Consider the following 26232-nt stretch of genomic DNA (forward strand, 5'->3'; position numbering starts at 1 on the left):
TGATCTAGCATACGTAGCCCTATCTTTCCCAGTAGACTATCAAGAGTCCAAGAGCTAAGCCTGGTTTAGTAGGCACTTTGGAGGAAACTTTCTGAACTCAAACGTATCCTAAGTAGCCATCTCATTTGCTTCTAAGTCTGGGCTACCTATGAGTTGGTGCCTTCACTTCCCGCTTGCAAAAGGATATTTACACTTTTCAAAGTTACCTCGTATTTCTATTATCATTCGCCATGTATTTTAAATCACAATGAAGCAGCAAGCTCATCTAATACACTGATTTTTGTTTACTTACATTAAATACATTGGTAAATCAGCAGTTGAATTCTGTTACCATGATTTGTTATTTTAAATGCAATATGAGAGTTTTCTCAGAAGAAAAAAAAAGAATTCTGATCAGATGAGAAGAGTAAGTTGAAGAAAAGGGGGGATTGCTCTGTTTAGAAAAAGCTGCAGTGTCCTCACTTGGTCTAAGACTAATAGCCGATTAGTAAAAATAAGTGGTGGGCAATAACTGAAAGAAATGGGTTTACTTGTTACTTAAATATAAAATCTACTTTTCCACTGTCATGAACTGAGCACAGTGCAATATTTCAGCTTTATCGAAGAGGGGGAAGGACATGCTTAGGGTTCCTCCTGGGTTCTCCATAAGGACTGCAAGTGTCATTGTATGCGCATGGAATCGGAGCACCGTCAACAAAGAAGAGTCTTAAGTTCATGAACCCGCAATTGTAAGATGCCATTTCAGGATTCATGTAGAACTTTGGGGGGAGGGGTGTGTGGTTTTGAACAAAAAGGGGATTAGATTCGAAACAGATCTCAGGGAGTACTGAAAAATTCTTAGCCATCTAGATGATCCCAGATAGCTTTATAAACTATATGAACCTTTCTAGAGAAAATTCAGATTAAACCTGTAGAATTTAACTGTGTATGTAAATTGGGTGAAGGATGTTACAGCACATATTAACTCCACAGCATGTTGCTGACAAATTAAAGCTGCAGCCTGGTCTGATTCCCCCATTCATTGTTTCCAGATCAATAAAGCCACATGTGGAGATAACTAGCCTTTATAATGGCAGCACAACCATTTCCACATAAGGCTACAAGGTGGCCTGGAGATTCAGATGCTAAATGCTCACACTTATTAAGTGGACATCAGTACTTAGGTTACACCAGTGAATGGGAGAAAATGCAAGCCTTTATACAGAATATAGGAGGACATTATGTACAAATACAGTATTAAAATGCATGGGCAAATAATGGAGAATTGATTTGGTGTGTATGTGTGTGTGTGTAAACCCATGTCAAGCTATTGTTGTAGAACATTCAACCATGTGAAAAATTTGCATGGAGTAAACGTAATACATCCAAGAAAAGCTCCCTAAACCAATTCTAGATAGCACCGGGAAACAGTTCCTCTTTAGAAACTGTATTCAAGTTTGAAGCATGAAAAAGCTATGAGCATTTAAAGAGACTAGAGGAATATGTTATGAGCTTTGTAAAGGCCACAGCTGAAGAGGGGAGATCGTTTTTATATGGAGAACAGATTGATGCTGGCTATTTGAGAAAGGGCGATACACTTTGTTTTACAATGCAGCACTATCTACAGTTAATTTTTTAAAAAAAGGTTTTTAGCTAACAAGCAGGAAACAAAATCCCAGTGTCACCCACTCCTTAAATTATTCATTTTTGCATGCAAGAAAAATAACCTATCCATTTAAACAATTCTCAAATTTTAGAGGGCCTTTAGACAAGTCTTATATGTGAGGAAGGATTCTGAAGGCAAAAAAATGGCGCTTTTCAAACAAGGGAAATATATCAAGTACAGTACTAGTCCTCCTGTCACATGTTCCCCAACAAGAGTGCTACTTTTATCCCCCCTCAGTTTCTCATTCCAACCATATAGCTAAAAACTTCTAAAATCTGCAGCGACCCTTGGGAACTGCCCCTATTCAGGTTTTGCTAAGGACACATGGACTTTTCCCCTTTTGGCAATTTAGAACCCTTTTCTATCTACTTCGTGGACCAATGATGTACATGTCCAAGGTGCAGGCTAAGCAGACAGAACCTGTCCGAGGAGAGTCCTAACAGAGGCTCCAAGGTAACAAAGCTAAATTCAGTCTTTTTTGTACCTTTGTTTCTACAGATAAGCGATTCCCTCTTTCTTCATCTACTAGGATTGACAACTGAATCTAAACAAAGGAGAGACACCGTAGCCTTCTGATTTGAAATAGCAACATTAAAAGTTATACTTATTTTCATCTCCACCCCCCACCCACCCCAACGTCACCCCGCTCTGCACTGTCCTGGCCAATAAAAATATAAGGCATCAATCAAGAGCAAATGTAAGAGTCCTGGAAAGTATTTCTTATACTCTATATTTATAGCCATTTCATCCTTATATTCACGACATTGGACGACTCTCATGCCGTAGCCAGGGGGGGAAAAAAACCTTAAGCAAATACAATCATCCTCTCCAATCTAACCACAAGACTCTGCCCTGAAAAAAAAAAGTTAACCGAGGACACTGCAGCTTTTCTGAAGCTATGGAAAATGAATAAGAGAACTCCTAAGAGGATCTTCTCAAATAATTGTGCATTGGTTTTTTGAGAAAGTCAGTTAAATTTGCTCTTAAAAAATAAATCTACAAGAATCATGTTTCTCCTTGCTTGTGACTGTCCCCCAGGTTGTTAAAGAAAATGAAGGGAAAGGGGAGGTGAAGGGTGGCGGTGGATGTTAAAGGACTAAGAACAACATATTTTATCAGAGCAAAGACAGCGTGGGTGTGTACGGGTGCACGTGCGCTGGAGGGATAAGAGATGGCAAGGGAAAGGAGTAGTATCAGGGAGAAAACAGAGCAGGGGAATCCAAATAAGTAGGTAGCTATTTGCACCTATAATACAAAGTGAATAAGAGTTTGTTTTTGGAAGTTAAGTCCCCGGTCGGTCTATCTCCACTTTCCGTTGGGTGGTGGTAACAGACGTCTCGTGATGGTTTCTGAAGCGTTAGAAGTGCAGTTAAACGGAGCTCTCAGGAGAAGGGACGGCTTCCAAGTGTGCCAATGCTGTTATTGGAAGGGAGGGGAGGTGGAGTGGGGTAGAAATGGAGGTTATATCTTATCTCTCGCTGCCTGAACGCCACCATTCAGTTGCTACAACACTGGCTCTTGTTCTGCTGGGACTGCTCGTGAAGGTCCACACCTCGCCGCCCCACAGCACCCCCTGTGCTCTGGGGCTCGCTCTTTGGCAGCTTCTTAGCTGGAAGGACAGACAAAAATGTTACTGAGGAAAAGCAATCGCCGCATTTTATCCCACAGAGGTCTGAATAAATAAAAAACATTTTGCACTGCGGAGCCCCGTCACTGGCCTTCATCTGGCAAATTAAAACTTATTTGGGAAGCATATTTGGGCTCCCTCCCTCCTGGATTGCTTTACTGCCATTGGGTTGCATTACTTGCATTGCTTTATTGATATGTTGCTTTATTCCATAATTCACACATATTTAAATATTAATAATGTATCAACGCTTGGCCTTCTAAAATCGGGTCTTCGAAGACAGCCTACAAAATTAAAACACAGTAGAGTAAATGAACTTAAGCCATCCAAATGAGATAACGTGCTATAAGCATTTAAAATAAAATACTTCATGATAAGCAATTCTTCCTGAACTCACTCTTTTCCTCTGTAATTATTTAGACACATTATTTGGAACATACCAGACATGGAAGTTTCTCTTTGCAAATACATCTACTGTACTTTTCGGAGTCTAAGATGCACTTTTCCTCCTCCTAAAAGAGGGTGGAAATATTGGTGCATCTTATACACTGAATACAACCATTTTTGGCCTCCTGAAGCCCCATCCCACGGATCCAATTTTTTCCAAAAACAGGCCCTTTTTTTTTGTTTTTTGCAAAAACGGGGCATGCAGAGGATTTGGGATGCCTACAGTGTGCTCCTGGAGGCTGGGGAGGGAGACTGGGGTGGGAACATGATGTGTGTGGGGCTTGGAAGGCCACATATGGGCCCATTTCCCCCCAAAACAGGGATGTCTTTGCCCTCTCCAGCCCCCATAAGCACCCTGCAGGCCTCCCAAACCCTCCGTGTGCCCCATTTTTGTGAAAAACGGGCCCGATTTTGCCTCCCTAACCCCCCATGCATTGAGTTTTTGCCCTCTCCAGGTCCCAGGAGCACAAATGTTTTGGTGCTCCTGGGGGGGCCAGAGAGGGCAGACAGTTTTTTCTTGTCTACCTCTTCCAGTTTATCTCTTTTTTTCTTGTTTATGTTTTATACTTCCATGCATCTTATAGTATGAAAAATACAGTATATTTAATTGCCTGAAGTAGGGGTTTTAATTTTTTTTCAGGATGTGGGAACCTTTAAGCTAAAAAAAAATAATCCCAGCGGCTCTATTCAAGGGGCAAAATTGTAATGACAGAAAACTGATTATGCTTGATTGGACAGCTCTCATGGAGCCTTATCAAGTTCTTGTAGAACAACAAGGTTCTGGAGACACTATGTATACAAGCCGTCCAGCTCGCTGTCAAGAAATTTGAGATTTCATTCCCAATGAATTCTCCACAGTGTTGATAACTGCTGAAGTTTATGGCCAGCTTCTGACATGAATAAAGAATAAAGAAAGTACCAGTGATGTCAGGTTTCTGCAGCATAAGAGTTCCTGCTCTTATATGATCAATTATTGGAATAGCAGCAGTGAGACTAGGTGCACTGAAATAGCAGGTTTGCACTGAAATGGTAACTCCCATATTTCCATCAGTTGTGGAAATTTTGAAATTAAAGTTCAAATAGATATTACACTGAGTGCTAAAATAGGTATCATCATGTGAAAACCAGAATTGGAAAAGGCTATAATGCAGTGTAGTGTTATACTTCTACTAAAGTGGAATTTATAAGGGCAGTTTAAAACACCTTGCACCCCAATATTCAAACATGGTTAGCTGGAGGGGGTTATTTCTTTAGAATTTATTTTTTAAAACTCGTAATTATTTACACCAGAGGTGCACAGTGTATGATCCCAGAATTGTATATTAGTACAAAAGGGAATTCCAAAATTTGTTCCAAAATTGCAATTCAATTTGAGGCGTGGAGATTACTAAATACATAGCTGGAAAAATATATCTAAGGCTAAATTAAGTAATTTAATCTCAATCTCTGGAACGTAGCTCTCACTATACCATTTAAAAGCTAAGTGCAGCTCCTGGCATCAACAAGCAGTATGTTAATAATTCCCCCTGCTAGTTGACTAAGCTTGGAACTTCAATTTTTGCACATGACTTCACTCAGATCCTGAAAGGGCACAAATTCCGAGAACAGTTAGAAATAATAGCTGGTACCTGTTTCACTTTCTCCTTCTTGACCATGCTAAGAACATGAAAGCCACTTGGGAGTAAAATACATGTAAGCTTTAAATCAGGGTGAAGAGTTTGCGACCCTGCAGAAATTGCTGAAATTAAAAGTTTACAACCAGAGGGGCTAAGGGTGAGGGATGCTAAAATCTGTAGCTGAACAACAACTGGAGGGCCACATCCCTGCTCTAAACTCTAGGTCATGACATGTAAGATAAAGCCCATGGAAATAATTGCAAACAGTTCTCATTCTCTTTACATCTATTAAAAAAGGCTAGCTGGAGAACATTTTCTCACATGCGCTCGAATTAGTAGTTGTTTGCAAGTATCTTTAAACAAAAGATAGTTTCACATGGAGGAAATAGCTATCTATCAAGAGGAATAGTTTGATGTGAAACCAATCCATCTAAACTTCTGAATGAGCCAAAGCCTTTAGTAAATGCAGGCAGTTTTTGATTTATGACAATTGGGAGAGGATTGTCAGTCGTTAAAAAAGTGGTTGTGTAACTGCTTCACTCAGTACTGCAATCCTGATACTACTGGTTGTGCTCATTAAGTGATCTTGTGGATTGTTAAGTGAACAGAGTGCCAGGTAAGGAATGTGGGCTGCCTCTGAGAGAGTGGGAAGACTCTGGGAGACCCGGCAGAGATCATGCACAAGTGTCTCTTTCCTCTGGCACTGAACAACCTGCTCGGATTTCGGCAGGAAGGATTTTCAGCACCTGAACAGAGAGGCAGTGCATAAGGTAAGGAGTTCTGGATGCCTCAGGAGGGCAGGGAAGGCTCAACACAGGTTGTATGTGAGTATCGCTCTGCTCGAAAATTCTTCCTCTCAAGTCCAAGACATTCTGAGGAAGACAGCAGGGAAGACTGCATATAGCGATCACAGGATCGCAGGGCCCTTGGCAACCAGTTGTAAATATGAATGGGTTGCCAAGTGATTGTAATCACATGTATGTGCACAGGTGCAACCATTTGCTACAGTCAGGAAATAGGCGTTGATTGCTTACCTGAACGCCTCTTCTCGTACGGTGAGCGGGTACAGCAGTCACATGGGTTGCTCATGTCCAATCCGGTGGAACTGAGCCTAGTATTAAAAAAGCTTGCTGGATCCGCCCCTTCCCCAGAATTCGCGAATCCATAGACTAGGCTCAGTTGTGAAGCTCTGTAGTGTTCAACTCTCATTGTTAGAGGAAGAAAGATATAGAAAGGTAAAGAAGACACATACAAGGGCGGGAAGTGACTGCTGTACCCGCTCACCGTACGAGAAGAGGCGTTCAGGTAAGCAATCAACGCCTATTCTCCGTACTGAAGGAGCGGGTCCAGCAGTCACATGGGACATACCCAATAGATGGTCCCTAGGGTGGGATTAGCTTGCTATCGTGTGAGATAACGGATTGGAGTACCCTTCTGCCGAAGGCAGCGTCCGCTGAAGCGTAAGAATCAATTTTGTAGTGCCTGATGAAGGAATTTGGCGAGGCCCAAGTGGCTGCTTTGCAGACCTCCTCCAACGGGGCTTGAGTCGCCCAAGCGGCCGAGGTGGCTGCGCTCCTGGTGGAATGCGCAGTGATGTTCCTTGGAACTGAGAGGGAGGCCGACTCATAGGCCTTAGATATAGTCCCTCTGATCCAACGGCCTATTACTGTTGAAGACACTTTGGCCCCCATGACTCTGGGATGATAGGCTACAAAAAGTGCTTCTGACCTCCGAAAGGGTCCTGTGCGTTGGATATATATTCTCAGCGCTCTGGTGAGATCCAGGGTGTGCCATCTAATTGCCAAGGGATGGTCTCGTTGGAGGCAGAAGGAAGGTAGGACAATATCCTGAGATCTGTGGAACATGGAACTGACCTTGGGTAAGAAGGTAGGGTCCAGTCGCAAGACTACCTTGTCCTGATGGAATTGACAAAGGTCCTGCCTGATTGAGAGGGCCGCCAGCTCCGAAATGCGCCGGGCAGAGGTAATAGCCACCAGGAAAGCTACCTTAAAGGATAGGTACCTGAGGGATGCCGATTTTAGGGGTTCGTATGGTGCCTGCGTGAGGGAATGGAGAACCCGTGGCAAATCCCAGGATGGATACCTGTGGACCTTGGAAGGTCTGAGGTTGGCTATGCCCTTGAGGAATTCCTGAACTTCAGGGAAGGATCGGAGAGGCTGTCTGCGGGGACCCCCTAGGACAGATGAAATGGCTGCCAGATGACGCCGGAGGGTGCTGGTGGAAAGTCCTTTATGGAAGCCTTGCATAAGGAAGGAAATAATTCTGTGTATGGGGATGCACAGAGGGGAGAGACCTTCCTGTAGACACCACTGGTGAAACTTGGACCACGTGTGGTCGTAGATTCGATTGGTTGAGCCCCTCCTGGCCTTTAGAATGACCTCCACTGAATCGGGGTCATGACCACGCAGTTCTAAATCTCTCCTGATAACAGCCAGGCGGTGAGGTGGAACCACTCCGGGTCTGGATGGAAAGAGGCCCCCTGCCGCAGCATATCCCCCGAAACGGGGAGTCGCCAAGGGTCCTGGACGGACAGCTGTTGGAGATCCGCGAACCAGGGCCGGCGGGGCCAATGAGGGGCGATTAAGATTACTCGGGCCCTCTCGGTGAGGACCTTGTGAATCACGTCCGGGAGGATTGGAATTGGAGGAAATGCGTAGAGTAGGCCTGGAGGCCATGGACTCCGGAGGGCATTGATTGCTTCCGCTCCCGGGGATGGAAATCTGGAATAGAAGCGAGGGAGTTGGGCGTTCGCATTGGTCGCGAAGAGATCCAGGACTGGTAGGCCGAATCTGAGGGTGATTTGATGGAACAGGTCTTGATGGAGGTTCCACTCTCCTGGGTCTATCGTTGCTCGGGATAGCCAATCCGCCTGGACGTTGAGACTCCCCGAGATGTGATCGGCTAGAAGCGACTGGAGATGTTTTTCCGCCCAAAGGCCCAACTTGAGGGCCTCCCTCATGAGAGCCTTGGATCTCGTGCCCCCCTGTCTGCAGATATGGCTTTTTGTGGCAATGTTGTCGGTGAGAATGAGAACGTGCCGGTTGGGAATGCGAGGAGAGAAATGCTTCAGAGCCAGGGAAACGGCTCTTAACTCTAGCCAATTGATTGGCCTGGAAGCTTCCTCCGGGGACCACGTGCCCTGGGCTATCATCCCCTGGGCGTGGGCGCCCCATCCCGATAGACTGGCATCTGTGGTGATGACAAATTGATCCGGGCACCTGAACGGGGATCCTCTGTCCATGGCCGGAGACTTCCACCACTTGAAGGATCTGCGAACACTCAGTGGGATGACAATGCGTCGATTTGAGTTGCTGTGCCCCGATCTCTGAAAAGGCAACAGTAGCCACTGGAGTTCCCTAGCATGAAGGCGAGCCCAGGGAATGATGCCTATGCAAGACACCATCTTCCCCAAAAGGGAAGATAGAGTAACTATGGATACTGAAGGATTAGATAAAATGTTAGAAATTAACTCCACTATACTGAGTTTTCTCTCGGGAGAGAGAAAAACCTGGGAGGATTTTGAATCAATAATGGATCCCAGGTGAGAAATGGAAGTGGATGGTTGGAGGTGACTTTTATCAAAGTTGATGGAAAATCCATGGTCCTGAAGGACTGACATGGTGACAGAAAGGTCTGTTTTCACTCTCTCTAGGGAGTTCCCATGAATTAAAATATCATCAAGATAACATAAAATGTGGATGGGAGACGCCCGGATATAGGCCGCCAGGGACCCCAAGAGCTTTGTAAAGACCCGAGGGGCCGAGGAAAGGCCAAATGGCATCGCCCTATACTGGAAATGCCTGCCTTGAAAGGAAAAACGTAAAAATTTTCTGTGGCATTTGGCTATAGGAATGTGAAGGTAGGCCTCAGTGAGGTCTAAGGAGACCATGAAATCTCCCGAGTGAATGGCGGCCAAAATAGAAGACAAGGAGTGCATCTTAAACTTCCTATATTTGATGAATAGGTTTAGTTTCTTTAAATCCAAAATGGCTCTCCAACCTCCGGAGGACTTTGGAACCATAAATAGGATGGAGTAAAAACCTAGGCCCTTCTGACCGGAAGGGACCGGTTGAATGGCTCTGATGGACAAAAGATGAGAAATGGCCTCCTCCATACGGTTACAATCTGAGGATGACCTGGGAGAAGGGCAGGAAATAAAACGTTTAGGGGGAGGAGAAATAAATTCTAAAAGAAGGCCTGATTGAACAGTGTCAATGACCCAAGGGTCCTTGGAGGTGAGACGCCAATTAGAGGCGAAATGAGCTAGGCGACCCCCTATGGGAATGGAGGTAAGATTACCATCTAGGTTTTTTTGAAGCCCTGTTAGAGGAAGCTCCCCTTTGGAAACGAAACCCTCTACCCCTGGAGTTCCTACCTTGGGAACGAAAGCGGGGGGAATACTGACCTGGAGATCTCTGATAGGAAGCCGCTTGATCTTGCTGGCGCCCTGGGCGACGAAAGGACTGCGTTTTGGTAACCTTTTTGGTGGTTGGACCCAAAACCTTCTTCTTGTCCGTGGTCTCCGTGAGGAGTGGATCCAGAAGATCACCGAAGAGAAGGTCGCGCTTTAAGGGGCCCTGGGATAACTGCCACTTTTGGCGAACTCCCGCTTGCCAAGGGCGAATCCATAGGAGTCTTCTTGCCGTTGTAGAGGCTGCAATAGACTTAGCAGAAAATCTAGTAGATTGCAAGGTGGCATCAGCCACGTACTGGGCAGCTGCAAAGACCTTGTTGAAGTCTTGTTGACCTCTCAAGTCATCGGGAGGAATGTGCTGTTGAAGTTGGCGAAGCCACAGCAGCATGGCTCTGGAGAAGAAGGAGGCCGCTGCAGAACTTTTAATGGCCCAGGAATCAGCGGTGAATCCTCTTTTGAGCATTTGCTCGATGCGCTTGTCCTCTGGGCGGAGGACTTCCTCCGCCTCGCCTGGCACAGCCGCTGCCGAGTGAAGAATCTTGACAGGTTCATCTGGTTTGGGAAAGGATAGAAGCTCTTCGTAGGAAGAGGAAAGTTTATACAACTTTCTGTCCTTGGTGGAGGGATTAAGGCCAGAGGCTGGAAAATCCCACTGTTTGAGTAAGGCATCTTTAAACAATTTAGGCATAGGAATTACCTCGTTATCCTCCTGTTCCTCTGTGAAGTAAGGTAAATTCTCCTCCGGGGGATCAGTGGAAGTGGAGGCTTGTTTCTCCTGGGCCGCTAATCCCGTAGAAATTCTAGCTTTGAGGAGGAGAGATTTGAATAGTTGAGAAGGAAAAATAGTAATTGGAGGAGGGACTTTTATTTGGGATTCCTCATCCTCTGATAAGCCCTGAAAAGGGTCTTCATCCTCCTCTACATCCTCATATTCATCCTGGGAGGATTCTGAATCATCCTGAATAGGAGCTCTGACCGCTGGGGAAGAACCCAAGGGGCGGGAGGAACGAGAAGGAGGAAAAGGTAAAGGAAGCTCATTGATGGTGGAGAGTTTGGCATCAATGGCTTTGGACAACACAGCAAAAATAGATTGGAACTCAGGAGGTAAACTGGAAATATCAGCAGAAATGGCAGAAGAATCCCTAAAGGCCTGGGAGGATCCTGGCTGGGGGGAATCTTCAATAATATCTGGTTCCTCTGGACCTATGCCCCATAGGTTAGGTTGGGGTCTGTCTAGGTTTGGCTCATCCAGAGATAACACAGGGACCCCAGAAGGAGGCAGACTAGAGGCCTCTGGTGGGTCTTGACTACTGATTACTTGGGCCTGCACTTTCAAACGTTTTGCTGATTTGTCATGGATTTTTTGTAGGGCTAGGTCCCTTCTCTTCTCGGCCCTGGTGACCTTGGTCGAGGGGCGGGCCCCTGGAGAAGAGGAGGAAGAGGCCTGGGGGATACTAGTAATCTCATCGCCTGTAGGCCTGGCCTCTCTGGGACCTTTAGTTGTGCCTCTCTTGGGAAAAGTAGCCATAGTCTGACAATTAACAGAAGACAAGGCTGAGCCAATAACTGAATTATAAGGAGAAGATTTCAAGGACTTCCCAAGAGGAATGGATCCTGCTTCGAGGCCTCGAAGCTGCTGAAACGTGAGGACAATCTGGGCAAACCCAGAGTTCGTGCCCCCAAATCCAGCGGGGCCAGCCTCCCTAAACTTTGTAATTAAGTAAACCAAGGCACTCTGGTTGGAGGCTTAGCCGGTGGAGAATTTAGCCTGGGACCCCCAAGGCCCGCTCCCGGATCCACGCGGTGGACTGAGGCCTACGCGGCTGGCAGAAGGCCAACACGAGAGGCCTAGATTTTAAAAAAAGGGCGCGAAGGCCTTCGCGCCGAAAAGATCGCTCCGTAGAATTTGTTAAGGGAAAAGCGATCGACTAAGTCCAGGAGACTAGAAAGCGTCTCACTCCGCAGGAGGTATTTTATAAGCCCTTAAATATTTGTATACAATAAATAATCAATAATTCAATGGAGAAATACTTGCACCAGGACCTCCAGGCCAAAGGATTAGAAGAATCCACAAGCGGCCGCAGGAATCGTAACCGGCAAAACCGCCGGGGGAAAACGAAACCGCAACTTCTCCCAAGGAAAAAAACCGAGCCGCTTTTTTTCTAATTTTCTTTTAAACGGCTGGCGCAATTAGTGCAAGTAATTAAATAAAGACAATAAATCTTACTACTTTTTGAAGGAAAGATCGAAGGGAAGGTGTTAGAATGTTGAACGAGCTATCACAATACAACCGCAGGATATGCGAACTGAGCGAATTCTGGGGAAGGGGCGGATCCAGCAAGCTTTTTTAATACTAGGCTCAGTTCCACCGGATTGGACATGAGCAACCCATGTGACTGCTGGACCCGCTCCTTCAGTACGGAGAAGCACCCTTTCCAAGGCCAACATTATTTTGAACTGTTATTAAGAAAATGGTCGTAAGTCAAGGATCATCTGTACTGTAATGAATGCCTTGCACATTACCTATTGCCAGAAAGAGATCATTAACGTTCATTGCTGTCTTGGCTGATGTCTCCATAAACAATAGACTGTTATCATCTGCATAAGCCTGGGCCTCCTGTAGGACAATGACAAAAAGTCTAGATTAAACTTCAGACAAATTTAGTGCTTTAAATTAGACAAAGCAAAGTGAACAACAATGTTCACTGCTTAAAATATAGGATACAAATCCTCAGAATATGAGGAATTTTTAAGGAATTGGAAAGAGAGAGCATGTCCTCTTTTCTAACAGAACCACTAGAGCTGAAATAAATTTATCAGAAGCCTATTTCAATCAAGAGTCTGTCATAATGTCAGATATAAGGGAATATCATACAAAGATTACTTTCTAAGACCGTAGTTTGGAAAGGTAAACAAACTGCAAATTATATTTGAGCTTTAGAGTCTATCTTAGATTTAATATACTGTATGATCTTAGGTTGTTGTGAGGATTAAGAAAAAATGTACATTTTGGAGGCCTACAAAGATATTATATGCAACAGTGGTTCTCAATCTTTCTAATGCAGTGATCCCTTAATACACTTCCTCATATTGTGGTGACCCCCAACCGTAAATCCAACACCAATTCTCCCAACAGAGCTTTAAGCTGATTGGCAGGAAGGTCAGAGGGACACCCCCACTGTAAACGCTTGATTGGTTGGATTGTAAAAATATGTTCCAAGGCGCCAGAATAGAAGCTTTAGTTCCTAACACCAAGGCAAATTTGTCTTTTCCCATGATCTTAGGCAACCCCTGTGAAATGGTCATTAGACCCCCAAAAGGGTCCTGACCCCCAAGTTTACAACCACTGATATACAGTGATTAAAAACAGCTTGCAACATTGTATATTATTATTGCTGATTTGGTTCCTATGAAATCTGGAACTGTTTTAATTTTATCATTAATTTAATAAAAACTATTTCTAGCTGCTTCATAGACATGGAAAGTATTGAGAGTAGCCTGAAGACTATAAACGTTTTAAGAGAGTAGTCACTACAAGGGTTCATGGGAAAATCAGAAATTACTTAATGAAATTTTATATGTTATTTTGAATTATTATATTTATCATTCCCACTTCCTAGTGAGATGATGTGATACTATGTTATGAACAAGTAGCATGTAATTGTTGGTCATAACTGTTATAAAAAAACCTGCTAATTTTAATACTGAACATCCAAGTAACTGCACTCCAATTTCAAGTACATGAATCATCTTTATTATCATCACTTTGAAGTTGTGTTTTCTTTCAAAGATGATTAAGGGATTCTGTATTCTGTAGATCTGAGCCTTTTTCTTGTTGCTTTATCATTTGGAAACCACCCTTTCCTAAATTTTAATTTTTCTTACATTCCCAACTATAATATTTATATACTGTGACTATTCTGAACTGACATTGTTCCTTCGGACCAAATGATCAGTGTAAGGACATCTCTTTCAAAACAGTAATTCCCTCTTGTGTGTAAAGTACAGCAATAAAGGTAGCCCAAGGTAAAAAGCTTATAATAAAATGTGGCAAATCTGCTTTATGTCAGAGGCACATAAAGTATTACTGTATTTTTTGAAGTATAAGATGCACCTTTCCCCCCTAAGGGTGGAAATAGGCGTTGATTGCTTACCTGAACGTCTCTTCTCGTACGCTGAGCGGGTACAGCAGTCACGTGGGTTGCTTGCTGTCCAATCCGCAGAGGACCGAGCCTAGTCTTTAAAAAGCCTGCTGGATCCACCCCTTCCCCAGAATTCGCGAATCCGTAGACTTAGGCTCAAGTGTGGTGGCTCAAATAGTGCTCAACTCTCATGATAGGAAAAATACAGGTTAAAGGATATAACCACCGTTAGAATAGAAAAATGGAGGGAAGTGACTACTGTACCCGCTCAGTGTACAAGAAGAGGCGTTCAGGTAAGCAATCAACGCCTATTCTCCATACTGAGAGAGCGGGTCCAGCAGTCACATGGGACTAACCAATAGATGAGTCCCTAGAGAGGGATTAGTTCGCTATCGTGAGAGATAACGGATTGGAGGACTCTTCTGCCGAAGGCAGCATCCGCTGGAGCGTAAGAGCCAATTTTGTAATGCCTTATGAAAGAGTTTGGAGAGGCCCAAGTGGCTGCTTTGCAGACTTCTTCCAATGGGGCTTGAGTTGCCCATGCGGCAGATGTGGCTGCACTGCTTGTGAAGTTTGCTGTGATACCTCTGGGTATGCTGAGGGAAGCTGACTCATAGGCCTTTGAGATGGTCCCTCGGATCCAACGGCCTATTACGGTTGAGGGTACCTTGGAACCCAGGGATCTGGGATGGTAGGCCACGAATAGGGCTTCCAACCTCCGGATGGGCCTTGTCCGTTGTATAGAGATTCTCAGTGCTCTGGTGAGATCTAGGGTATGCCATCTGACCACAAGCTGATGGTTCTGATTGGAACAAAATGAAGGCAACGCAATGTCCTGGGATCTGTGGAACAAGGAACTGACCTTGGGTAGAAAGGTGGGGTCCAGGCGCAGGACTACTTTGTCTGTATGGAACTGGCATAGATCCTGCCGAATGGATAGGGCTGCCAATTCTGAGATGCGTCAGGCAGATGTTATCGCCACCAGGAATGCTACCTTGTAAGATAGGTACCTGAAGGACGCTGTCCTTAGTGGTTCGTATGGTGCCTGAGTGAGGGAATGGAGAACCCGTGGTAAGTCCCAGGATGGGTATCTGTGAACCTTGGAAGGCCTGAGGTTCGAAATACCTCTTAAAAATTCTTGAATTTCCAGGAAAGAGTGGAGTGGTTGTCTGTGAGGTCCTGCTAGGACCGAAGATAAAGCGGCTAGATGACGGCGAATGGTGCTAGTTGAGAGGCCTTGATGGAACCTTTTCATGAGGAAGGCTATGATTCTGTGAATGGGAATGCACAGGGGGCATAGGTCTTCCTGTGAGCACCATTGGTGAAACTTGGACCAGGTGTGGTCATAAATTCTACTGGTGTAGACTCTCCTGGCTTTCAGAATTATTTCTATAGTGTCCCGGTTGTAGCCTCGTAGATCTAGGTCACGGCGGATAATAGCCAAGCGGTGAGGTGGAACCATTACGGCTCTGGATGGTGAGAGGCCCTCTGCTGTAACATATCCTCCAAAACTCGGAGTCGCCAGGGGTCCTGGACAGACAGACGTTGTACGTCCGCAAACCAAGGCCGGCGTGGCCAGTGGGGAGCTATCAGTATCACCTGGGCCTTCTCGAGGATGATCTTGCGGATCACGTCTGGGAGAATTGGAATTGGAGGGAAAGTGTAAAGCAGCCCTCAAGGCCAGGGGATTCTGAGTGCATTTATTGCCTCTGCTCCTGCGGATGGAAACCTGGAGTAGAATTGAGGGAGTTGAGTGTTGGTCACGGTAGCAAATAGGTCTAGCGATGGGTGACCAAATTTGAGGCAGGTTTGCCGAAACAGAGCCGGATGAAGACTCCACTCTCCTGGATCCAGAGTCAACCGGGAGAGCCAATCTGCCTGCACATTGAGAACTCCTGATATGGGTTCGGCCCACAGGGACTGTAGATGTCTCTCTGCCCAGAGACCCAGTTTCAGGGCTTCCCTCATCAGGGCCTTGGACCTGGTACCTCCTTGTCTGCAAATATGGCTCTTTGTAGCTATATTGTCCGTGAGAATGAGTACATGTTGATTGATGATGTCAGGTTTGAATTGTTTGAGGGCTAACGACACTGCTCTCAATTCCAGCCAGTTGATAGGTCTAGAAACCTCCTCCGCTGACCATGTGCCCTGGGCTATCAAGCCCTGAGCATGGGCTCCCCAACCCGTTAAGCTGGCATCTGTGGTGATGGTAAATTGAGTTGGGACACCTGAAGGGGGATTCCTTGACCAGAGCGGGGGAGGTCCACCACATAAGGGATCTTACGACTGTGGTCGGAACAGTGATGAGGCGTGCCGAGTTGCTGTTCCCTGATCTCTGGAACGGTAACAGAAGCAATTGGAGATCCCTGGCATGAAGACGAGCCCATGGGATAATACCAATGCAGGACACCATCTTTCCCAGTAGTGATGACAGGGTAACGATGGTAGTCCTTTCCTGAGACCTTATCTGGGAGATAAGCTCCTTGATACTGATTTTTCTCTCAGTAGAGAGAAAGACCTGAGAGAGATCTGAATTTATAATAGCTCCCAGATGACTTTTTTTGAAATTAATGGAAAAACCATGATCCTGTAGGATAGACGTGGCAATATTGAGGTCTGAACAGGTGCCTTCTTTAGAGAAGCCGTGAATTAATATGTCATCCAAACAGCATAAAATATGAATGGGTGTGGCTGGGTTATGAGCCGCCAGGGCGCCTAGGAGCTTGGTAAAGACTCGAGGAGCCGAGGACAGTCCAAAGGGCATGGCCCTATACTGATAATGTTTGCCCTGGAAGGCGAAACGTAGGAATTGCTTGTGGCCCTTAGCAATAGGGATGTGGAGGTAGGCTTCCATCAGATCCAAGGAGACCATAAAGTCTCCTGGATGGATAGTGGCTAGAATGTATGACAAGGAATGCATCTTAAATTTCCTATATTTAATGAACTGGTTTAAACATTTGAGGTCTCAGATGGCCCTCCATCCTCCAGACGTCTTAGGCACCATGAAGAGGATGGAGTAGAAGCCAAGACCTCTTTGGGAAGAGGGAACTGGTTGGATAGCCCTGATAGCCAACAGATGTTGAATAGCTTCCTCCATTCGAAGATGAGATGGAGAAGATCTGGGGGATGGGCATGAAATGAAACGTTTAGGAGGCATGAGAATAAATTCCAACTGGAGCCCCCATTCCACAGTGGAAATAACCCAGGGGTCCTTACAGGAACGGCTCCAGCTGGAGAATCAAGCCAGGCGCCCCCCAATGGGAGTAAAATGGAGATCACCATCTGGGCTTTCTGGAAGCTCTGGTCGAGGAGGAACCTCTTTGAAAACGGGATCCTCTACCCCTGGGGTTTCTGCTAGCTTGGGAGCAAAAACAAGGGGAATACTGACCTGAGTTTCCCTGGAAAGCAAATCCTTGATCTTGTTGATGATCTTGTTGATGACTGGGACGTCGAAAGGGTTGAGTTTTGATGGCCTTCTTGTTGGTGGGCCCCAAAACACTCTTTTTGTCAGCGGTTTCAGTGAGAAGGGAGTCCAAGAGGTCGCCAAATAGAAGGTCGCGCTTCAAAGGTCCCATGGCTAGTTGCCATTTTTGCCTCACTCCCGCCTGCTAAGGGCGAAGCCATAGAAGTCTTCTGGCTGTCGTTGAGGCCGCTACTGACCTTGCTGCAAATCTTGATGATTGCAAGGTAGCATCTGCTACATATTGGGCCGCTGCAAAAACCTTGAAATCCTATTGGCCCCGTAGATCATCAGGAGCGTCTGGAGGGTCCGGGCTAACGTGCACTTGGGCCTGCACTTTAAAACGTTTAGCCAATTTCTCATGCATCCTTTGCAGAGCTTGGTCTCTTCTCTTCTCAGCCCTGGTGGGTCTAGCCATTATAGGGGCTCCCGAGGAAGAGGAGGAAGAGGCCTGGGGGATATTTTCAATTTCATCGCCAGTAGGCCTAACCCCTCTGGGACCTTTAGAAATGCCTCTCTTGGAAAACAAAGTCATGGCCTCAACATTTTACAGGTACAAGACTTGAGCCAAAAAATAAGTGGGAGAAGCTCTATAGGGCAACGTTCCCAAGAGGAAGGGGGCCCTGCTCCTAGGCCCAGGAGCGTCTGCAACTCAAAGTCAATCTGGTCGGTACCAGAGTTCGTGCCAGTGAGTACAGAGGGGCAGGCCTCGCTAACCTTAACAAAGTAAACCAATGCACACTGGTTTGGAGGCCTAGCCAGGGAGAAAAAGCCTGAGGGTCTCACAGCTTACTCCAGGGCCAAGCAGCGGACTTAATGGTGCCAGGCGGGACGCGCATAGGCGATCCGCAAGTGCCAGAATTACTGAACGCTGAGGGCCTTTGCGCCAAAATAAACCGCTCTGATGTTTTTTGCAAACGGAGGGAAGACTAAAGTCCAGGGGACAATCAAGGGAAACTTGCTAAACAGTCCCAAACCGCAGGAGGAAAAAGCCCCTTTTTTAACAGTTCCTTAGCTTGCCGGTAAACCTCCTAGCCGATTAGATTTTGTTAAAAAAATACAATCTGGCAGCAGCGTGAGCAGGGTGCTTTGGAAAAAGCAGAAATAGCCGTGCTGCAGCTTCTCCCTTGGCGCTGAGACCTGTAAGGCTGGCGCGAAAACTAGGCAAGCTTGAAGTAAAAAGGCAATTGGAAATTTTACTTATCTGATTGAAGAAGGAACAAAGGGATGGTGTTATAGAGAGGAGCAAGCCACCACATGTCCTGCTGGATTGCAGGACCGAGCGAATTCTGGGGAAGGGGCGGATCCAGCAGGCTTTTTAAAGACTAGGCTCGGTCCTCTGCGGATTGGACAGCGAGCAACCCACGTGACTGCTGGACCCCCTCCTTCAGTACGGAGAATGTTGGTGCCTTTTATCCACCGAATACAGCCATTTTTTGCCTCCCAAAGTCCCACCACCGCGTCCTATTTTTGTGAAAAATGGGCCTGTTCTTTTGCAAAAATGGGGTGTACAGAGAATTTGGGAGGCCTGCACAGTGCTCCTGGGGGCTGAGGGGGGAGGCAAAAACACCCCCAATTTTGCAGAAAAATAGGCAAAAATGGGCCACTTTTTGCAAAAACAGAGGCAGTTTTGCCTTTCCCCAGCCCCCAAAGGTATTTTGCAGGCTTCCCAAACACTCTGCTCACCCCATTTTGGGGAAAAAAAGAACGGTGAAAAATGGGTCCATTTTTGCGAAAAACAAGACGTGCAAGGTTTGGAAGGGGCCGGGGAGCACAAAATCTTTTTTTCTTATCTCTTTGAAATCTTGGTGCGTCTTATACACCATTGCATCTTATAATCCGAAAAATATGGTACAGTACATATAAAATAAAACAGAACATTTGCAAGGGTTTTTTTTGGGGGGGGGGGGGCACTCTTCAATGCAGAAACTCTAAATGTTAATCTTCGGTATCTCTCATTAAAAGGATAACGCTAAAAGATATTTGCCTGAGGAATCAGAAAGCCAGAGTTGAAAATACTAAACCAGATGGTCCCAAATTCTGATTCTGCATTAGCTTAGCTTAATAGTGGTCAGTCTTATTCTTGTCCAAAAGCTAACAAACGGGCAAATATCATACAAAATAGAAATTATGTGATGGAATTCCAACTGGACAAACTAGGAAAGCTCTAGGCCCCTGGTTCCCAACTTGGGAACCAATGCTGTAGGCTATCTCACTTTTCTTTGTCTCAAACGAAAGGTTATTTAGCCTTGCAGAATTATAGAAGCCACCTTACTATGAACAAACTAACTTCGGTTCAAAGTTAATTTTAACCAACTGATATCACTTACTTCATATTCTACCATGCGCTTGTTGGCAAGATCAGCCTTATTTCCTGCTAAGGCTATAACAATATTTGGGCTAGCTTGCCGTTGGAGTTCTTTCACCCATGTTTTTGCTCGTGCAAATGTTTCCTTTCAGAAAAGATAGACAACAGAATATCAGAAATGCAGATAAAAGAAAAACGTATTTCTAAATTACTACCAAGCAATATTTAAGATGTTACCCACATTGGCTAATTTTCATGGAATAAAAGGAGACCTCCTGGATTCAAAGGAAGGTAAAACTACTTCAGCATTTGATTTCCCACTGTGGCCAAATACTTCTAGGAAGCCATGAAAAGAAGATGCCACAAAGGCAACATTATTTTCCTATTATTAATCTCAGTACAGGGAATCCTTGACTTATGACTGTAATGGAGCCCACCCACAGCAGTTTAAGTCATGATAGTTGTAAAGCAGCTGGTCATTATGTGACTAACCCTATTTCACATTTCTTTGTGATGGGTGTTAAATGAATCCATTGTTCACCATGTTCTGTTTTTGCCAAAACCCAGATGTAAAAAGCATTTGGAAGGGGGGGGGGGTGTCGGCGCAAAAATGATGGAAATTGTGATCACATGATGGGATGCCACAAATAGCCGTATATATGCCAAAATGGAGTCCCATGAATGCGCCATCAGAACTTTAGAAGCAGGTTATAAGTACCTTTTGGGAGAATTGTTAACTTCAAAAGGTTGCTAAGCAACCAGTTGTATGTCAAGGATTACCTACAGCTCAGATCAAGTGGCAAACTGTGTTTTTCCTCCCTTTTTATTGCATTATTATGAATCTTGATATGTAACTAATCCTTCACTTCCGACTATTCATTTAACAATGGTTCAATATTATGACAACCTCTGAAAAAGTGATTTAAGTCCTTTTCTCACACTTACAACCACTGCACCACCTCCACAATCACATGATTGCCATTCACGTACTTGGCAACCAGCTCACATTTATGACTGATTGCTGTTGTCACAATTTACAACTTTTCCAGTCTGTTTATGACAAGTAACATTAGTTGGGGAAACTGGATTTGCTTAATCACCATATGATTTGCTTAATGATCAAGCTGATTCACTAAACAATTGTAATAAAAATGATTATCAAATCAGGTCTGGTCACATAAATGGCTTGCTTTACAAGTGCGCTAACTTATAATGGAAATTCCAATCTCAACTGTGGTCATAAATCAAGGACTACCTGCATTATATTATTTCAATGCAATGATAATTTGATAATATACTGAAATTCTTGATATGCTGTTATATAAATATCACATAACGTTGGAAGTAAAGAAAATGTATTTTTTCAATGTGTAATTTAGGAAATCAATATTACAAGTTTTTTTTTAAAGTTAAATGTAGCATTGGAAAAGAAGAAAACAATACACTGAAACATACAGTGAAATAAGGGCAAACTTTTTCAGCGCACGTGCACGCACATGCCTGTTTTGGGGAAATTTGGGGGATGTCTTAACTGCTCAAAAATGGCTGGGAAATTCAAAAAGTATTCAGATCCCCTTCACTTTTGTCAATTTGTAATGCTGCAGCCTGATTATACAGTTATTGGAATTCATATTTTTTTCTCATTAATCTACATTCAGTGCCCCATAATGACAGAATGAAAGCAGGATTTTAGAAATATCTATAAATTTATTAAAAAGAACCTTGAAATATCACACTAATTAGCAATGTTTGTGAAGATTAAAGCCCCTTTAGAAACAAACTATAGGTGATTATATTTGCAGTGATATGAGACATATGTTGTATATAGGGCAGTGATGGCAAACCTTTTGTCCTCGGGTGCCAAAAGAGCATGGGTGTGCGCTATTGTGCATACACGAGTACCCACACTCATAATTCAATGCCTGGGGAGGGCGAAAACAGCTTCCCCCATATCCCAGAGGCCCTCTGGTGGTTGGAAACGGCCTGTTTCCCAACTTCTGGTGGGCCCAATAGGCTCAATTCACCCTCTCCAGGCTCCAACAGCTTCCCTAAAGCCAAGAGATGTTAAAAATGCCCTCCCCCATCCACTCAGAGGCCCTCTGGAAGCAAAAAACACCCTTCCAGAGCCTCTGTGTGAGCCAAAAATCAGATGGCTGGCACACACATGCACGTTGAACCTGAGCTAGGGCAACGGCTCATGTGCCAGCAGATATGGCTCTGTGTGCCACCTGTGGCACCCGTGCCCTAGGTTTGCCATCACTGATCTAGGGAACCAGCCTTGCTTAAGTTTAAACTTGTACTATGTAAATGTACTGTCAGTTTTGCCCTTGCTGCTTATTCTCCAAATTTTATATCCCATACTGGCAGAATTGTATCCTTCTTTGGACACTGAACAAAATTAATTCTTGCTGCTGTAAGCACATAAGCCATTAAATTATGTTTCTTGGTTCCCCCCCCCCCCCGATATAGTAACTAATTAGAAAAGTTGATTCATTTCAAATTTAGCAGACCCTTCCTATAAATAATACCCCCTCCCGCCATATCTGCACATTAGCAAATAGTAAAAACGTACTTGGTTGGTTATGTCATATACCACAATGGCAGCCTGAGCCCCTCGATAATACATTGGAGCCAAACTGTGATATCTTTCCTGACCAGCTGTATCCCAGATTTCAAACTTTACTGTTGTATCATCTAGACAGACAGACTGTGTGAGGAAAGCCGCTGTAAAACAACAGAAAATCAGTTACTGAGATGAGAACATAATAGGTACAAGCCTTTATATTTAAATACAAAGTTACTAGCTGTTTGTTCATCAAATGGTTGGAGGTCACTTTTGAATGCCTATCTAATTATGTAAGGAGTAACTGGTACAGGGCTTCACATAGTGAAGGGTGTGTTAGACTTTTATTCAGCAAGCAAAGTTTGCTAGAGCCAGCTAGACAGGTAGAAATCATATGACACCGTTCCTAGGATTAAATCATTTTGAAGTAAGATAAAAAAACACATGCCTGAAAATTCACAGAATAACAATATGAAGAAAAACAAACTTTCTGCTCACATGTCTCTAACTGGTACTGAATTTTATATCTCTTCCTAGCCTAATAACCAACATGAACTATTTAACATTTAAACAATATTTTTAAAGGAAACTTTAGTTTTTTATTTGCAAAAATGTAATAATTCATACATAAACAATGCTTATGAAGGCCTTTTGATGACTGAGTGATCATAAAGATGATCACTTTGATAAGCACCCTTTCAAAGCAATTTTGGGGAAATTACTGAGTTATTTTTTAAAAAAAACCATTATTTTAAAATTTAATTTTAAAACTCCGTATAAAGCCTTTTATAGACAAAACAAAACTTTAGTTATCTATCTCACATTGTCAATGAAATAATGGCTTGTTATTTATTTACATTCAGAAAGTATTCAGACCCCCCTTCACATTTGTCAATTTTGTTATGCTACAGCTTATTTATTTATTTGTTTGTTTATTCATTTATTTATTGGATTTGTATGCCGCCCCTCTCTGGAGACTCGGGGCGGCTAACAGCAACAATAAAACAGTGTACAATAGTAATCTAGTACTAAAAAACGATTAAAAAACACATTAATATAGAAACCAAACATACATACATACATACATACATACATACATACATACATACCATGCATAGAATTGTAAAGGCCTAGGGGGAAAGAGGATCTCAATTCCCCCATGCCTGACGGCAGAGGTGGGTTATAAGTAGCTTACAAAAGGCAAGGAGAGTGGGGGCAATTCTAATCTCGGGGGGGGGGGGAGTTGGTTCCAGAGGGCCAGGGCCGCCACAGAGAAGGCTCTTCTCCTGGGTCCCGCCAAGCGACATTGTTTAGTTGACGGGACCCGAGAAGTTCCACTCTGTGGTACCTAACTGGTTGCTGGGATTCGTGCAGCAGAAGGCGGTTCCTGAGATAATCTGGTCCGGTGCCATGAAGGGCTTTATAGGTCATAACCAACACTTTGAATTGTGACTGGAAACTGATCGGCAACCAATGCAGACTGCGGAGTGTTGGTGTAACATGGGCATACCTAGGGAATAGGCGTTGATTGCTTACCTGAACGCCTCTTCTCGTACGGTGAGCGGGTACAGCAGTCACACGGGTTGCTCATGTCCAATCCGGTGGAACTGAGCCTAGTGTTAAAAAAGCTTGCTGGATCCGCCCCTTCCCCAGAATTCGCGAATCCATAGACTAGGCTCAGCTGTGAAGCTCTGTAGTGTTCAACTCTCATTGTTAGAGGAAGAAAGGTTATAGGAAGGTAAAGAAGACACATACAAGGGCGGGAAGTGACTGCTGTACCCGCTCACCGTACGAGAAGAGGCGTTCAGGTAAGCAATCAACGCCTATTCTCCGTACTGAAGGAGCGGGTCCAGCAGTCACATGGGACATACCCAATAGATGGTCCCTAGGGTGGGATTAGATTGCTATCGTGAGAGATAACGGATTGGAGTACCCTTCTGCCGAAGGCAGCGTCCGCTGAAGCGTAAGAGTCAATTTTGTAGTGCCTGATGAAGGAATTTGGCGAGGCCCAAGTGGCTGCTTTGCAGACCTCCTCCAACGGGGCTTGAGTCGCCCAAGCGGCCGAGGTGGCTGCGCTCCTGGTGGAATGCGCTGTAATGTTCTTTGGAACTGAAAGGGAGGCCGACTCGTAGGCCTTAGATATAGTCCCTCTGATCCAACGGCCAATCACTGTTGAAGACACTTTGGTACCCATGACTCTGGGGTGATAGGCTATAAAAAGTGCTTCTGACCTCCGAAAGGGTCCTGTGCGTTGGATATAGATCCTCAGCGCTCTGATGAGATCCAGGGTGTGCCATCTAATTGCCAAGGGATGGTCCCGTTGGAGACAGAAGGAAGGCAAGACAATATCCTGTGTTCTGTGGAACATGGAACTGACCTTGGGTAAGAAGGTGGGGTCCAGTCGCAAGACTACCTTGTCCTGATGGAATTGGCAGAGGTCCTGTCTGATTGAGAGGGCAGCCAGCTCCGAAATGCGTCGGGCAGAGGTAATAGCCACCAGGAATGCTACTTTAAAGGATAGGTACCTGAGGGACGCCGATTTTAGGGGTTCGTATGGTGCCTGCGTGAGGAAATGGAGAACCCGTGGCAAATCCCAGGATGGATACCTGTGGACCTTGGAAGGTCTGAGGTTGGCTATACCCTTGAGGAATTCCTGAACTTCTGGAAAGGAACGGAGAGGCTGTCTGCGGGGCCCCGCTAGGACAGAGGAAATGGCCGCCAGATGACGCCGGAGGGTGCTGGTGGAAAGTCCTTGATGGAAACCTTGCATAAGGAAGGAAATGATCCTGTGTATGGGGATGCACAGGGGAGAAAGGCCTTCCTGTAGACACCACTGGTGAAACTTGGACCACGTATGGTCGTAGATTCGATTGGTCGAACCCCTTCTGGCCTTTAAAATGACCTCCACTGTATCGGGGTCGTGGCCACGCAGTTCTAAGTCTCTCCTGATAACAGCCAGGCGGTGAGGTGGAACCACTCCGGGTCTGGATGGAATGAGGCCCCCTGCCGCAGCATATCCCCTGAAACGGGGAGTCGCCAAGGGTCCTGGACGGACAACTGTTGGAGATCCGCGAACCAGGGCCGGCGGGGCCAATGAGGGGCGATTAGGATTACTCGGGCCCTCTCGGTGAGGACCTTGTGAATCACGTCCGGGAGAACTGGAATTGGAGGGAATGCGTAAAGTAGGCCTGGAGGCCATGGGCTCCGGAGGGCATTGATTGCTTCCGCTCCCGGAGATGGAAATCTGGAAAAGAAGCGAGGGAGTTGGGCGTTCGCATTGGTCGCGAAGAGATCCAGAACTGGTAGGCCGAATCTGAGGCTGATTTGATGGAACAGGTCTTGATGGAGATTCCACTCTCCTGGGTCTATCGTTGCTCGAGATAGCCAATCCGCCTGGACGTTGAGGCTCCCCGAGATGTGATCGGCTAGGAGCGACCGAAGATGTTTTTCCGCCCAAAGGCCTAACTTGAGGGCCTCCCTCATGAGGGCCTTGGATCTCGTGCCCCCCTGTCTGCAGATATGGCTTTTTGTGGCAATGTTGTCGGTGAGAATGAGAACGTGCCGGTTGGGAATGCGAGGAGAGAAATGCTTCAGAGCCAGGGATACGGCTCTTAACTCTAGCCAATTGATTGGCTTGGAAGCTTCCTCCGGGGACCACGTGCCCTGGGCTATCATCCCCTGGGCGTGGGCGCCCCATCCCGATAGACTGGCATCTGTGGTGATGACAAATTGATCCGGGCACCTGAACGGGGATCCTTTGTCCATGGCCGGAGACTTCCACCACTTGAAGGATCTGCGAACAATTGGTGGGATGACAATGCGACGACTTGAGTTGCTGTGCCCCGATCTCTGAAAGGGTAATAGGAGCCACTGTAGTTCCCTAGCATGAAGACGAGCCCAGGGAATGATGCCTATGCATGACACCATCTTCCCCAAAAGGGAAGACAGGGATACTATGGAAACTGAAGGTTGAGATAAAATGCATGAAA

General features: G+C 45.3%; 1 protein-coding gene across 3 annotated transcripts in view; it reads right to left on the reverse strand.

The window, feature by feature from the left end:
- Positions 1-266: 266 nt before the first annotated feature.
- RAB5B (RAB5B, member RAS oncogene family) overlaps positions 267-26232 on the reverse strand; it is a 49986-nt gene continuing 24020 nt past the window's right edge. For 2 of the 3 annotated variants that reach the window (XM_070740390.1, XM_070740389.1), the window contains exons 3-6: positions 22253-22404; positions 19703-19825; positions 12294-12387; positions 267-3254 (exon numbers count right to left, since the gene is read on the reverse strand). In XM_070740390.1, coding sequence (XP_070596491.1) covers positions 3142-3254; positions 12294-12387; positions 19703-19825; positions 22253-22404 — 482 coding nt within the window. In that variant the 3' untranslated portion in view covers positions 267-3141. The other variant, XM_070740391.1, reaches the window with a different exon arrangement.

The sequence above is a fragment of the Erythrolamprus reginae genome, chromosome 2, assembly GCF_031021105.1.
Source record: "Erythrolamprus reginae isolate rEryReg1 chromosome 2, rEryReg1.hap1, whole genome shotgun sequence".
Lineage (NCBI taxonomy): Eukaryota > Metazoa > Chordata > Lepidosauria > Squamata > Dipsadidae > Erythrolamprus > Erythrolamprus reginae.